Source organism: Podarcis bocagei (genome assembly GCF_964188305.1).
Source record: "Podarcis bocagei genome assembly, chromosome: W".
Lineage (NCBI taxonomy): Eukaryota > Metazoa > Chordata > Lepidosauria > Squamata > Lacertidae > Podarcis > Podarcis bocagei.
The window spans coordinates 4,070,024-4,084,148 of record NC_138131.1 but is presented as its reverse complement, the minus strand read 5'-3'; the positions used below and the strand labels follow the sequence as shown (position 1 = coordinate 4,084,148).

Below are 14,125 nucleotides of genomic sequence, written 5' to 3'. Positions count from 1 at the left end.
TAGGATTTGAAAAAGAAATATCAAAATTTGATAAATATTTAATACAAGAAAAATCAAAAAAATATATCTAAATTGTATAATCTGATTTTAGAGTGGGAAACAAAGGATGAATTGGTTAAAGCATCAATGATTAAATGGGCGCAAGATATTGGGAAAAATATTATGTTTGAACAATGGGGAAAATTGTGGAAAGAAGATATGAAATTCACTATATGTTATATACTGAAAGAAAATTACCTCAAAATACAACATAGATGGTATTTAACACCTGAAAGAATAACAAAAATGAATAAAAATTGTAGCGATGTCTGCTGGCGATGCAACACTGGAAAAGGTACTATGATACATATATGGTGGAATTGTTTAAACATCAAACAATTTTGGGAAATAATTTATAACGAAATGAAAAAAATGTTTAGATATTCATATAGGAAAACACCAGAAGGTTTTCTATTGGGAATAGTACCAGGAAGCCTAAAGGAAGAAGATAAGACCTTATATTTATATGCAACAGTAGCCGCAAGGCTATTGATTGCGAAAAACTGGAAAAGTGGTATAATACCGACAAAAACAGAGTGGCTTGCCAAATTATTGGAGTACTACAATATATCCAAAACAATGGGAGAAATTGGAAGGATCTCAAAAGAGAAGATAGATAGGGACTGGAAGGTGTTTAAAAGATACTTGCAAAACCATATCGAAAAATCAGAACTCCTATTAGAATAAACAAGTTCTGTTAGAAATACTGAATAAGATGGATAACAATGTGTAATAGAAAAAAAAGTATGAAATTAGGCTAAAGGTGTGTGAAAGAAAGTAATAGAAGTGGAAAGAAATGGCAATTGAGTAGATTGGAAGTCTAACACAAAGGTGGGGTGAGGGGTAAGGGATGGTGGTGGGAAAAGGAATTATTGGTGGGATTGAGTGTAAGTATGTTTGAACACTTTTAAGGATTGTATGAAATGTATGTTTGTATGCTTGTATATCTGTAATATATGTGTATTAATGATGAAATATTTTAACAATAAAAAAATAATTTAAAAAAAGAAATCAAATGTACAGAAAATAAATCTGAAAACGTTTTACTACCTTCAGAACTTAATATAGGCAGCAATTGTTTGCTGCTGTCTTAAGCCCACTTAATTTGGAGTAGGTCCTATTCACATTAATGGATCTTACTTCTGAGTAAGTGTTATGGGCAGGCAGCAAGCAGCCCTGAGCAAACAGAATGGCTGCCTGGCTGCCTAGCCAGTGTGTAACCAAGCATTACACTGCAGTCAAACCCATTTAAAGTGCTGGTTTTGACTTATAAAGTCTTAAAAGGCTCAGGACATCAATATCTCAAGGACTGCCTCTCCCCATATGAACCTACCCGAACCCTGCAATCTGAGGCTTTTCTTCGTGTGCCTTCTCCACAATGGGTGGGAACATACATATACATTACAGCATATATAAAAACATACTAAAACATCAAACATTAAAAACTTCCTAATACAGGGCTGCCTTCAGATGTCTTCTAAAAGTTAATGTAGTTCTTTATTTGACATCTGAAGAGATGGTTTTCCACAGGGAGGGTGCCACTATCGAGAAGGCCCTCTGCCTGGTTCCCTGTTCCCTGTTACTTTGCTTCTTGCAGTGAGGGAACCAGCAGAAGACCCTTGGAGGAGGACCTCAGTGTCCAGGCTGAACAATGGGGGTGGAGGCACTCCTTCAGGTATACTGGGCCAAGGCTGTTTACTGTAAATGAGTTTAGTATCTCATTTACACTTCTGCAAATTTTTGTTCAATTTTATGAATAAGTTTTCTATCTGCAGTCATACTTGTAATGGATGTGACATGATTTGCACTTAGGTGTTTTGTTGATACTTTATTAAAAATCTCAGGTAAGTACAGGTAAGTGTAATTTTTTTCATACAGCAGGATTGATAAAATTTTCAATGTGAACTGTTTGCAAAGGAAATGATTTCTAATAATTTAAAAAATGCTTGTGTTTTCTATAACGGATGTGGCACTGTTACGTAGCGGATATGACAAGCAATATACCAGTTTCCACCTTTTATTATTACTCAAGCAATCAATATTCATTGTAAAACAAGAGATAAGTTATCATTAAACACTGACAAAAATATGAACCATAAAATATTGTCTGATGTAAGCTAACGAGTGAGGAAATTTTTTATTATTTCAAAATCATTTATCTTAAAGATATAATCACATTTATTTTAAACTTAGTGTGAATGGAAGCAGTTCTGGTGGCCTTGGATCATCATTTGATGAACTACCATCTTCAGAAGGGTTACTGTACATATGTTCATTAGTCCTAGATGTCTCGTTAAGTGTGATGCTAACTTGTGGCACTTCAGCATTTGCTGTTTTGCTAACCAGTATATGATTTTCATCGTAGGGTTGAAAGTGGTGGGATGTTTGGATGCCAGTCACGTTGGTGACATTATTCCACCTCTCATCAATAAATGGTGTGTCTGACTTCACTTTCTTTTGAGTAACAAACAAGATGTGCTTCTGTCAACTTTAAATTGTAGAAGTATTATTAAGGGGAAAATGAACATTGGGGGGGGGGAACAAAGTTACAAGTCCTCATGCCTGCAGAGAAAAGCTATATTTCACCAATGTTTTTAATTTTTTTCTATTAAAATTATCTTTTAACTTCTTGCATTGCATAGGTGTTGAACCTCTGAGAAAGCAGCCTCCGAAATTCTGGGTCAGGCCTCGTTTTGAACCCATACACTTTGTAGCTAGCAACACCCAAGACGGAGGAATGGAGCCACCTTCAGAGAACCAAGTGCAGGTGGCCAGTGAGAACATCACAACCCAGCAAATACAAAACTATGCCGATCGGGTTTTCAGCAGCTTCAACATGCTGGATGGGGGCACTCATTGTTCCAGTTCAATGAGTTTAGGTTATGGAAGTAGCCAGGCTAGCCAGAAACAAGCCAAAGTAGTTTCTAAAAGCAAAGACTCTTCTGGTAGTGGTGTTGCAGCGGTTTCGGTGGGGGCTTCTCTTCTCCAGGCCACCTCTGAAATGTTTCCCAAGTCAGTTCTAACAGCCAAGCAGTGTTTCATTAACAAACTTGTAATGGCAGTCCACAAGAGTCTTGCTAGCTTTGATGTTAGCAGTGGGACAGACAAAATTAACTACACTTACCTCTTGACACGGTCCATACAGGCTTGCAAGACAAACCCTGAGTATACTTATTCTCCCTTGAAAGATCTTTCCCCTGGGGATTTTCCCAAAAACAAGAAGCTCCTAAAAGATGGCTTTGCTTGTGAGGTGAGGTGCCAGAATGTGTATTTGACCACAGGGTATGCCAGCAGCAAAAACGGATCCAGGGACCGAGCAACGGAACTAGCAGTGATGCTGCTGCAAAAGCCCGTGGAGGTTAAAGTTGCCCAGCGGAAGTTCAAGAACACCACCCAAGAGGATTTAGTGCTGTGTGAGAGTGGCACATCTCCCCATGAATTCCCGCCAGCTCTCAAGCAGCTAGATGACTTTATTGCTGCCATGAAAGAATGCACACCTGGGCAGCCAACCACCAACACACAGCAGGGTCCCAGTTCATCCAAACATTGGACTAACTTTGTTCTCACAGAAAACGCCAGTGATGCCATTGGAATTCTGAACAATTCAGCTTCCTTTAACAAAATGACCATTGAATACAAATATGTCCTGATGCCAAACCGCTTGTGGCACTGCAGTGTCTATCTACAGGACCACTTTTTAGCTGAAGGGTATGGCACAAAGAAAACCAGCAAGCATGCTGCGGCAGACGAGGCACTGAAAATTCTCCAGAAGACCCAGTCCAATGCTGGGGTCACCAAAGCAGTCCATGTTCAGAAAGTTGGTGATGCTGCCCGAGATTCTGCCAAGAAGAAGGATCTGAAGGACCTTGTTGTATATGAGAACTCCATGAACCCTGTGTGCACGCTGAATGACACAGCTCAGTTCAACAAGATGACTGTGGAGTACGTCTTTGAAAGGATGACAGGGATGCGGTGGAAGTGCAAGGTATTGCTGGAAAATGAATTAATAGCTGAATCAATTGGAGTCAAGAAGACTGTCAAGCATGTTGCAGCTGAAGAGGCTGTTAAAATCCTGAAGAAAACCCAGCCAACAGTTGTCAACAACCTGAAAAAAGGCACTATTGAAGATGTAATCTCAAGGAATGAGATCTGTGGGCGATCAGCAGAAGAAGCGTTGAAGCAGCAGATCAAGGAAGATAACATTGGGAATCAGATTTTAAGGAAAATGGGCTGGACGGGTGGCGGCTTGGGCAAAAGTGGAGAAGGGATCCGGGAGCCGATTGCTGTGAAGGAACAGTTCAAAAGGGAAGGGCTTGGGCTGGACATTGAAAGGGAGTTGAAAATCACAAAGAAAGATATTGAACAGATCATTCAGAATTATGCCTTCTCAGACAGTAAAATTGATCTGACTTTCTCGACAGAATTGACCAATGATGAACGCAAACAAATACATCAGATAGCCCAAAAATATGGTCTTAAGAGCAAATCCCATGGCCAGGGTCGTGATAGATACCTGGTGGTTAGCCGAAAGAGGCGCAAAGAAGAATTGCTAGACCAGCTAAAGCAAGATGGCCAAGTCGGACATTATGAACTCATTATGCCACAGGAGAAATAAGCCCTGAGGGCCATCCGTTTCTTCTGAGGATGTCCAAACTGAGGCTGAATTCTCCATTAAACACAGCAAAGGCTGCATATTATGTGAAAAAATGATTATAAACTATTTTACTTGCTCATTTAGTTTTTAAGTTTTATTTTAAACACTTTTAACTTTTAAAATCATAGTTCTTTCCAAATATATGTAGTGCAATCTGGATAACTTTAGTACAGTTTACCTGTTTTATGCAATTTATTGGAAATGGCTTGTGGTAATGGCAGAAAATCAAGTCAGAAGGAAAGTTCATACACCATTTAAAAACAAAAGCATGAGGACTTCCGGTTGATCACTACTCATGAACAGACGCATCTCCTCCACTCTCCCACACTGGGGGAGAACACGTTTGGTAGCGGAGCCAAGAAGGGGGGACCAAGGCTACGGGAACCCCAAAGTCTTGGGAGGGGATCCCAAGATGAAATGGAATTGCTGTGGTGCAGAGAAGAGGACCCTTGAACAGCAGGGAGAGGGAGAACTTCTCGGGCACTAGATCCAGTGATCCTCTGCTGCCGAGAAGCCCAAGTACACGGGTATGTAAGAGGCTTTACTTCCGACAGACTGAAGCACACCTAACTGATTAGCCTACACAATCAATGAATTTGCTACCTAGTTATTAATAAATGAATTTATGCAGTACAATGTGCTTAGAAGAAATGAAGGCTTTCCGGAATTTTTTTTTTATTTGACAATGAGCTACAACGGAATGATTTGAGATGAAGGACGTCTACTCCATTAAAAAACCCAAATTATTTGTGCCTTATACTGATGCTATGAACACTTTATGAATTTATATAAATATTAGCGGTGCGACAGAGATGCAGAGAGGAACAAACTGAGACAAAAAGAGATAAAGAAAGAGAAATTCCCAACAAGGGGAAAGAAGAGACCAGCAAGAAGCAGATAGACTCCACAGAACATATATAATTTTGTTTCATTTTTATATATCCTTGGTAGCTGACTAGGAAAAAAGGGGACAAAGCAACTAAGAAGAGGTAGTAAGGTCAGGATCCCATCCACCAGGCAACAAAAAATAAGCTGTTTGCAGCCTGTGGTGGTTGTACAAAGATACACTGACGGCTGAGTGGTGGAGCGGCTTATAAAGCCGGAAATAGCCAAACATCTATCCACCCTCTCAAGAGTTACTGTGCAAGGCAGTCCCTATTTCCAGTTTCTTCTTGTTGGTCACTGTGAAGTTTAGGCTGGACTGATTGTGTATTTGCTGACTCATGCAGTCCGACATCTTTCTTGCATCGCAAAACGGAAATGAACTGGATCAAGAGACACTGAAAGCTTAAATTGAAAACGTAGACAAGTGAGTGATTTTCCAAGGGCGACATCTATCGAACAAAAATCTGCACCTCACCGACATCTAAGACTGAGCTTATTGGAAGAGTGACACCCAGTGGCTGCTCAAGAGTACTACACTGTGCTTTTTCAAACTGAACGTGCTCCTCTGCTGTCTCTCTATTACTCTATTACCCTTACATACTCCTCACTCTCAACCACATTCCCCACTTGCCTCCATTACCTCTTTCTCAGCTTACTCTATTTATTATAATTCCCCTTCTCTTCTTTCTTTCCTTCTTTCTTTCTTTCTTTCTTTCTTTCTTTCTTTCTTTCTTTCTTTTTCCTTCTATCTGTGTGTGTGTGTGTGTGTGTGTGTGTGTGTGAGTGTGTGTGAGTGTGTGAGTGTGTGAGTGTGTGAGTGTGTGAGTGTGTGAGTGTGTGAGTGTGTGTGTGTGTGTGAGAGAGAGAGAGAGAGAGAGAGAGAGAGAGAAAGAGAGGGGGGGTGTTCCCTACTGAGTGCGTGTTATTCTATATATTTGAATGAAAGTCATCTTATGGAATTACTAAAATGTATTTAATCGAAGCCTAGAATTGATACTAATGTTTAAATTAAGACAGAATCAGTGATTGTAAGATTGGTATTAATTTGAATTATAAGAGAGGGTTGATGGTGTGTTTTTTTATTGAAAAATGGTGGAAATCAATTGAAACCCAGGGTGTAATCAATTTTTAAGGTTAATTAGTGAATCGGGGTAATCTATTTTGAATCATTAGGGAAAATTAATAGTAATGAATAATAAAAAGCCTTCACATCCTGGCCCTTCAGTAGTTTCAGCATCTCAAATTAGGAGACGTTCTGCCAATGATCTGGACTCGACGCTAGATATTAGAATTAATTTTAGGCTTAAGATATTCAAGATTTAAAAAACAATGGTGTTTTTTTCCCAATTTTTTCAATTTTCCAAATTTTTGACAAATACAACATAACACAAAAGGGCAAAACATATAGAAAACAAACAAACATAGAAAATGTCTTCCAGTCCAAATCTAACCTAATATCCATTGTTAGGTGACTTCCTCAGAGCCTTCCTGACTGATTTTCATTAAGACTCATTTTAGCAATTTTCCAATATACATTTTCTAATATAATTAACTAGTTCAGATTACTAACTTCCTTACTTTTCATCATGTTCTCAAACCATGTTGTTGTTTAGTCGTGTCCGACTCTTCGTGACCCCATGGACCAGAGTACGCCAGGCACTTCTGTCTTCCACTGCCTCCTGCAGTTTGGTCACTATCCAACCATCTTGTCCTCTGTCGTCCCCTTCTCCTTGTGCCCTCCAACTTTCCCAACATCAGGGTCTTTTCCAGGGAGTCTTCTCTTCTCATGAGGTGGCCAAAGTATTGGAGCCTCAGCTTCACAATCTGTCCTTCCAGTGAGCACTCAGGGCTAATTTCCTTAAGAATGGATAGGTTTGATCTTCTTGCAGTCCATGGGACTCTCAAGAGTCTCCTCCAGCACCATAATTCAAAAGCATCAATTCTTTGGTGATCAGCCTTCTTTATGGTACAGCTCTCACTTCCATACACTCAAACCATAATATTATACAATTCCATATCTCTTAATCCTAAGCCAATTTAATACTTGCAAATATGTCTACTTATAAAATATTATATTTAGCTAAATAATCCTTAAATTTCTTCCAATCTTCTTGATATTTCTCCTCCCTCTGATCGCGGATTCTTCCAGTAAGGTCTGCCAGCTCCAGAAAGTCCAACATTTTCATCTGCCAATCTTCCACCGTAGGTATTTCTTGTGATTTCCAGTTTTCGGCTACTAAAATTCTCGCTGCAGTTGTGGCATAGAAAAACAATCTAACATCTTTCTTTGGCAATTCCATTCCTATTATCCCAAGTAGAAAGGCTTCTGGGTTTCTTAATAAATGTATATTTCAACATTTTTTTCAATTCATTATATATCTTTCCCCAGAAGTCTTTCACCTTTGGGCACATCCACCACATATGGTAAAAGGTACCTTCTTTTTCTTTACATTTCCAACATAGATTATCACTCATTTGATAAATCTTTGCTAATTTTCCTGGGGTTAAGTACCATCTATACATCATAATATTTTCCTTGAACACGGTACATGCAGTGAACTTGACCCCTTTCTTCCACAACTTTTCCTAATCTTCCATCATTATATTATGGCCAAGAACCCTTGCCCAATCTATCATCACAGATTTCACTTGTTCATCCTTTGTATGCCACTCCAACAATAAATTATACATTTTAGACAGATTTTTAACATTAGTATCTAACAACTGCGTTTCCAGTTTGTTTGTTTTTTCCTTTGCAAAACCATTTTTCTTGTCCAACTTAAATAGTTCATTGATCTGGTAATATTGAAGCCAAGATTTTAAAAAACAATGTAAATGAGAATGCAAAAATGACAGAAGAAACCTTGTCTCGATGGGGGGTCAAAATTGATGAAAATCACAAAACTATCAACCCAGGTGAAAAATTTGATTCAAAAAACCTCTGAATTAACCAAAACAGTGCAGGACCTTAAGGGAAAAACACAAAATTTAGATGAAGCTCACAAAAAAAAAATACAGAATGAAAACTGAGATAAAAAGGGAATGTGATAAAATAAAGGCTTACCGGAGAATGCAGAGGAAATAATTGAACAAAAATTTCCTAAAGAACTAGCAGCATGGTTAGAACTGGAGGAATCAGAAGTAATACCAAAAATAGAAAAAGCCTTTAGAGTCAAGTGTAGCCAAAGCGAACTGGCCGGCAGATTATTTAGTTTCCTTTAATTCTATGGACTTTAGAAATAAAGTTCTTCAAACTAGTAACAAGATGAAACTAAATATTGAAGGAAACAACATTATTCACAAAATTATCCCAAATTGATTGATAAAAAGAGACAATTATAAACCTCTAGCTGAGGCCTTGAAAGCAAAGGCAGTGGACTATAGATGGTAGTACCCCGAAGGCATCTCCTTTTTCTTTGAAGGTAAACGAAGAAAGTGCCTGTCAGCACTAGAAGAGAGCTTGGAGGAAAGAGACAACTGGGGGGGGGGATTTTGGTTGCGTTGATATTTTCTTTTTAAATTGCTGTATTATTGGTTAGAAATAAAGTATGGATCTTAAAATTATTACTTGGAACGTGAATGTCCTAAATGAAAAATCAAACAGGAATAAGGTAGAACATATTTTGGTAAAGCAAACATATGATTTTATTTGCCTCCAAGAGACTCATGTTGCGAAAAAACATAAAAGAGTATTAATCAATAAAAGATTAGGACTAGATTTTATCAAATAAGGAAGAGAGGGGTGGTGATCTATGTAAGACCGCAGTTGGAACCTAAACTGCTTTATAAACGATGAAGAAGGTAGAATAGTGATTGTTGAGGTAAAGATCAAAACTGAAAAAATAACTGTTATTGGAATATATGCACCAAATGAAAGGAAAGCAGAATTTGATCACTCTCTGGAAGAAAAAGCAGTAGAATACCTTGGGGACAAAATCATTTTACTAGGTGACTTCAATGGAGTAGTCAATCCGGGCATGGACAGAACAGCAAAGGAAAAAAACAATTGAGACAAGATAAACTCCGAGCCTCCTTCTTTCATTTAATAGACCTCCTGAATTTGAATGATACCTGGAGGTTTAAACATCAAATAGAGAAAGAGTTTGATTTCTGGGAATCAGAGTAATGAGTAGACAGAAGAATAAATGCAATCTGGGCTTCTAAATAATTATTGTGTAATATTATAAAAGTTGAAATCCAGCCAAGAACAATCTCAGATCACAACCCAGTATGGGCTAAGTTTAAAGAAGAGGAGGAAAGAACTAAAAGGTGGTGACTTAATGAGAGCATGCTGAACAATGAAAAGATAGTACAGAAGGCCAAGCAAACTTTAGAAGAATATTTTAAATTTAGAAGAATATTTTAAATTTAATTTAAATCAAGGAACGGATATAAAAACAGTTAGGGATGTGATTAAAGCGGTCTTAAGAGGTTTTGTTATCCAACAAAGTACTTAAAGGTAAAGGTAGCCCTGACCATTAGGTCCAGTCGTATTAGCAGTTTGAAAGCATGTCAAAGTGCAAGTAGATAAATAGGTACCGCTCCAGCGGGAAGGTAAACGGCATTTCTGTGCGCTGCTCTGGTTCGCCAGAAGCGGCTTAGTCATGCTGGCCACATGACCCGGAAGCTGTACGCCGGCTTCCTCGGCCAATAAAGCAAGATGAGCGCCGAAACCCCAGAGTCAGTCATGACTGGACCTAATGGTCAGGGGTCCCTTTACCTTTTTATTGCAGAATTAAAAGGACAAGTAAATGAAGTGAGGACCAAGACACAGTCTTTGGATGACTCAGTTTTAAAAGTTCAGAAAGAAATCAAGGAGACAAGGAGAGATAGGGACAAAACCAAACAAGAAGTAGCAGAATTGACAAAACTGCATGAAGAGACCTTGGACACTCTTGCTATGCTTGAAATGAAGCAAAAGGAATTGAATTTGAGATTCAGAGGCGTGCCAGAACAGAAGGGGGAAGATAGTAAAAGCAGATTAATCATTGAAATTGCAAAATGGTAAAAAATGAAATGAAAATGTGGCATTTACAATTGATAAAATATTTAGAATTAAAACGAAATCGACTAAAGGAGACTGTCTATTTTTCAGGAGACTGTCTATTTTTTCCCCAATTCTAGAGAAATGGAAGATTTAATTCTAAGGACAAGTCAAGAGAAAAAACTCTGCATAGATGAAAAGATTATCATAATTTATAAAGAAGTCCCCCAAAGATTTAGGAATAAACACCAAGTTTACAAGGACTTGGTTGATGTTCTAAGGAAGAAGGAAGAACAAAATTATGCATAAGTGGGAGTTCCCGGAGGGGATCTCCTTTTATAAAGACAAGAAATTCAAAATGAAAAACCCACAGGACATTGCAAAATTTTGGAGGAAGTATGCAAAGGAGCTTGGGGAAAAGCAGAACGAAACACTAGCACTGGGAGAGGAAGAAGAAAAAGATTTGGATGAAGAAAAAGAATCATAAAAATTAAAAATTATTATTTTAAATTTAAGCAACATCACAATGGGGCTGAAAATTTTAACATGGAATGTGAATGGACTAAATAATAAAGTGAAAAGAAATAAAACTGAACAAGGAAACATAGAAGAATTCTGACAAATAAGAGATTGGGTAAAGAATTTATTTCATCAGATGTTAATAAAAGTAGAGGTGTAGTTTTGTATATAAGGGAGAATTATGATCCGCAGCAAATCTTCAAGAATGAGGACGGGAGGATAATGCGGTACAGGTCACATTGCAGGATGAGAAGTTGATTGTAGTAGGAATCTATGCACCTAATGAAGGGAAATCAGAATTTTATAAATCATTAGAGGGGAATTTATTTGAACATATGGACCAAAAAATTATATTGATGGGTGATTTTAATGGGGTGGTCTCAATGGAAATGGACAGGACGGAAATGAAAAGGGATACAAATCAAGGGAGATTACCCAACTCATTATGTTAGCAGAAAATTATGATTTGATTGATATATGGAGGTTAAAGCACCCATTAGAAAAGCAATTCACTCACTTTACAGAACCAAATTAAAGTCCAGGAAGAATTAATTATATGTGGACTTCCAAGGACTTGACACCAAGAGTTATGAAAGTTGAAGTTCTTCCAAGAACTCTCTCAGCTCATAATTCAATAATTTGGGAGTTGAAAGTTATTGAGGAAACTTCCTTCAGGTGCAGAATGAATGACTGCTTCCTAGATGATCAGGAGGTTACAAAGAAGGCCCTGAAAGCACTTGCAGCTTACTTTGAGATAAATTTAAGTAAAGGTACGGACTTGAATACTGTGTAAAGCGGCTATGAGAAGCTTCCTAATACAAACAAAATGTTTTTAAAAGGAATATAAGAGAAAAGAAGAAAGGAGATTTTAAAACAAATTATGGAAAGTGGAAAGTAGTTAGCAAAAAAGAACCGGGTCATAAAGTTAAGCAGAATATAAAAATGTTGCAAGCCCAATTTTCAATAATGATAAATCAAGAAGTTGAATGGAAGATAAAATTTCTAAAACAAAGGAATTTTGAATTTGCCAATAAACCTGGTAAACTACTAGCGTGGCAATTAAAAAAAGAGCAAAGCAAAATACAATAACTAAATTGAGGAGAAATTAATAGAAAATCAGAGAGATCAGGAAGAATTTCCCAAAAAATATAAAAATTTATATAAAGCAGAGAAATTTAGTAAAGAGAAAATAGAGTACCTTGGGAGAAATGGACTGCAGAAGATTCTGAAAGAAAAGAAAGAACAGTTGAATTGCTTGGTAACCAATGCAGAAGTACAGATGGCTATAAAGCAACTGAAAATTGGAAAAGCTCTGGGACCTGACAGATTTACAGCAAAATATTATAAAGCTTTAACAGAACAACTGACAACCCCTTTAAAGGAAGTAATGAATAATATATTGATAAATGGTAAAGTTCCTGAATCCTGGAAGGAGGCATATATCATACTGATTCCAAAACAAGACACAGATCATTGACAAGTCAAAAATTACAGACCTATATCCTTATTAAACAATGATTACAAACTTTTTACTAGTAACCTTGCAAATAGATTAAAAGATATTTTGATGGATGTGATTTATGAAGACCAGGCTGGTTTTCTTCCTGGCCGGCAGATGGACAATGTAAGAAATATAATAGATATTCTGGAATATCTTGAGGCCAGGAATGATGAATAAGCTGGGTTAGTATTTATCGATGCAGAAAAAAGCATTTGATAATATTTCTTGGATATTTATGATAAAAAATTTGGAATCGGTGAATATGGGCGACTCCTTCCTTAAAGGCATACAAGCTATTTACACTGAGCAAAGAGCAAGACTAATAGTGAATAATGTCTTGACAGATAATATTTACACAACCAATGGAACTAGGCAGGGGTGTCCGTTGTCACCTTTATTGTTTACTACAGTCCTAGAGATCCTAACAAAGAGGATAAAAATGTTTGGAAAAATAACAGGTATAAGAGTTGGAACTAAGAAATACAAACTTAAAACCTTTGCAGATGACTTGGTACTGACAGTAGAGGAACCACTAGAACTTTTAGAAATGATTGATGAATTTGGATAGTTAGCAGGCTTCAAACTGAATAAAGCCAAAACAAAAATGATAGTTAAGAATTTGGATAAAGACTGTAGAACTGCAAAGTAAGACAGGAATAACAATTGTAAAGAAGGTGAAGTATTTAGGAATTTGGATGTCAGCAGAAGCTATTAATTTATATAAGGATAATTACATACCGACATGGAATGAGATTAAAAGAGACTTAGAGGTGTGGGCAAGGATGAAACTGTCCCTTTGGGGCAGAATATCCACAATCAAGATGAATGTTGTACCCAAGATGCTATTTTTGTTTCAAACAATCCCAGTGAACAGCGGACTGAGACAATTTAAAGATTGACAGAAAGTGCTTTCAAAGTTTATCTGGCAAGGGAAAAAGCCTAGAATTAAATATAAATTACTTACAGATCTTAAGGCGAGAGGTGGATTTTCACTGCCAGATTTAAAAATATATTATGAAGCAGCATGCCTTTTGCTGGTTACGGGATTGGATTTTGTTAAAAAATACAGATCTTCTAGATTTAGAAGGTCACAACAATAGATTTGGTTGGCACACATATTTGTGGTATGATAAAGTCAAAGTTCATAGAGGTTTTTTAAACCACGTAATAAGAAAGTCTATCTATGAGGTATGGAACACATATAAGAGTTTGCTGGAAAGAAAAACACCATGGTGGCTTTCACCATTAGAAGCGATAGCACTTAAGTAAATATGAAAGGAGACTGGGTAACATACAGAGATCTATTGATGGAAGTAGATAATAAATCAAAGCTAAGACCTTATGAGGAGGTTAAAGATCTGATGATAGACTGGTTGCAACACCACCAGGTAAATAAAGTATTCAGTGAGGACAAGATAGGTAATGGCTTTGAAAAGATGAGATCAAAGCTAGAGACAGAATTGTTGGATGATAAGAAGAAATTATCAAAAATGTATAAATTACTATTAGAATGGCACACCAAAGATGATGAAGTTAAAGTGGT

At 37.2% G+C, this 14,125-nt stretch overlaps 1 protein-coding gene across 1 annotated transcript in view; it reads left to right on the top strand.

Annotated features, from left to right (window-relative positions):
* The window catches only part of LOC308577827 (NF-kappa-B-repressing factor-like), a 43,654-nt gene extending 37,357 nt beyond the window's left edge, over window positions 1–6,297 (top strand). The window contains exon 3 of the mRNA XM_081178217.1: window positions 2,682–6,297. Within this exon, the coding sequence (XP_081034343.1) occupies window positions 2,682–4,654 (1,973 nt within the window). The 3' untranslated portion in view covers window positions 4,655–6,297. The remainder of the gene's footprint in view (window positions 1–2,681) is intronic.
* The last annotated feature ends 7,828 nt before the right edge of the window (window positions 6,298–14,125 follow it).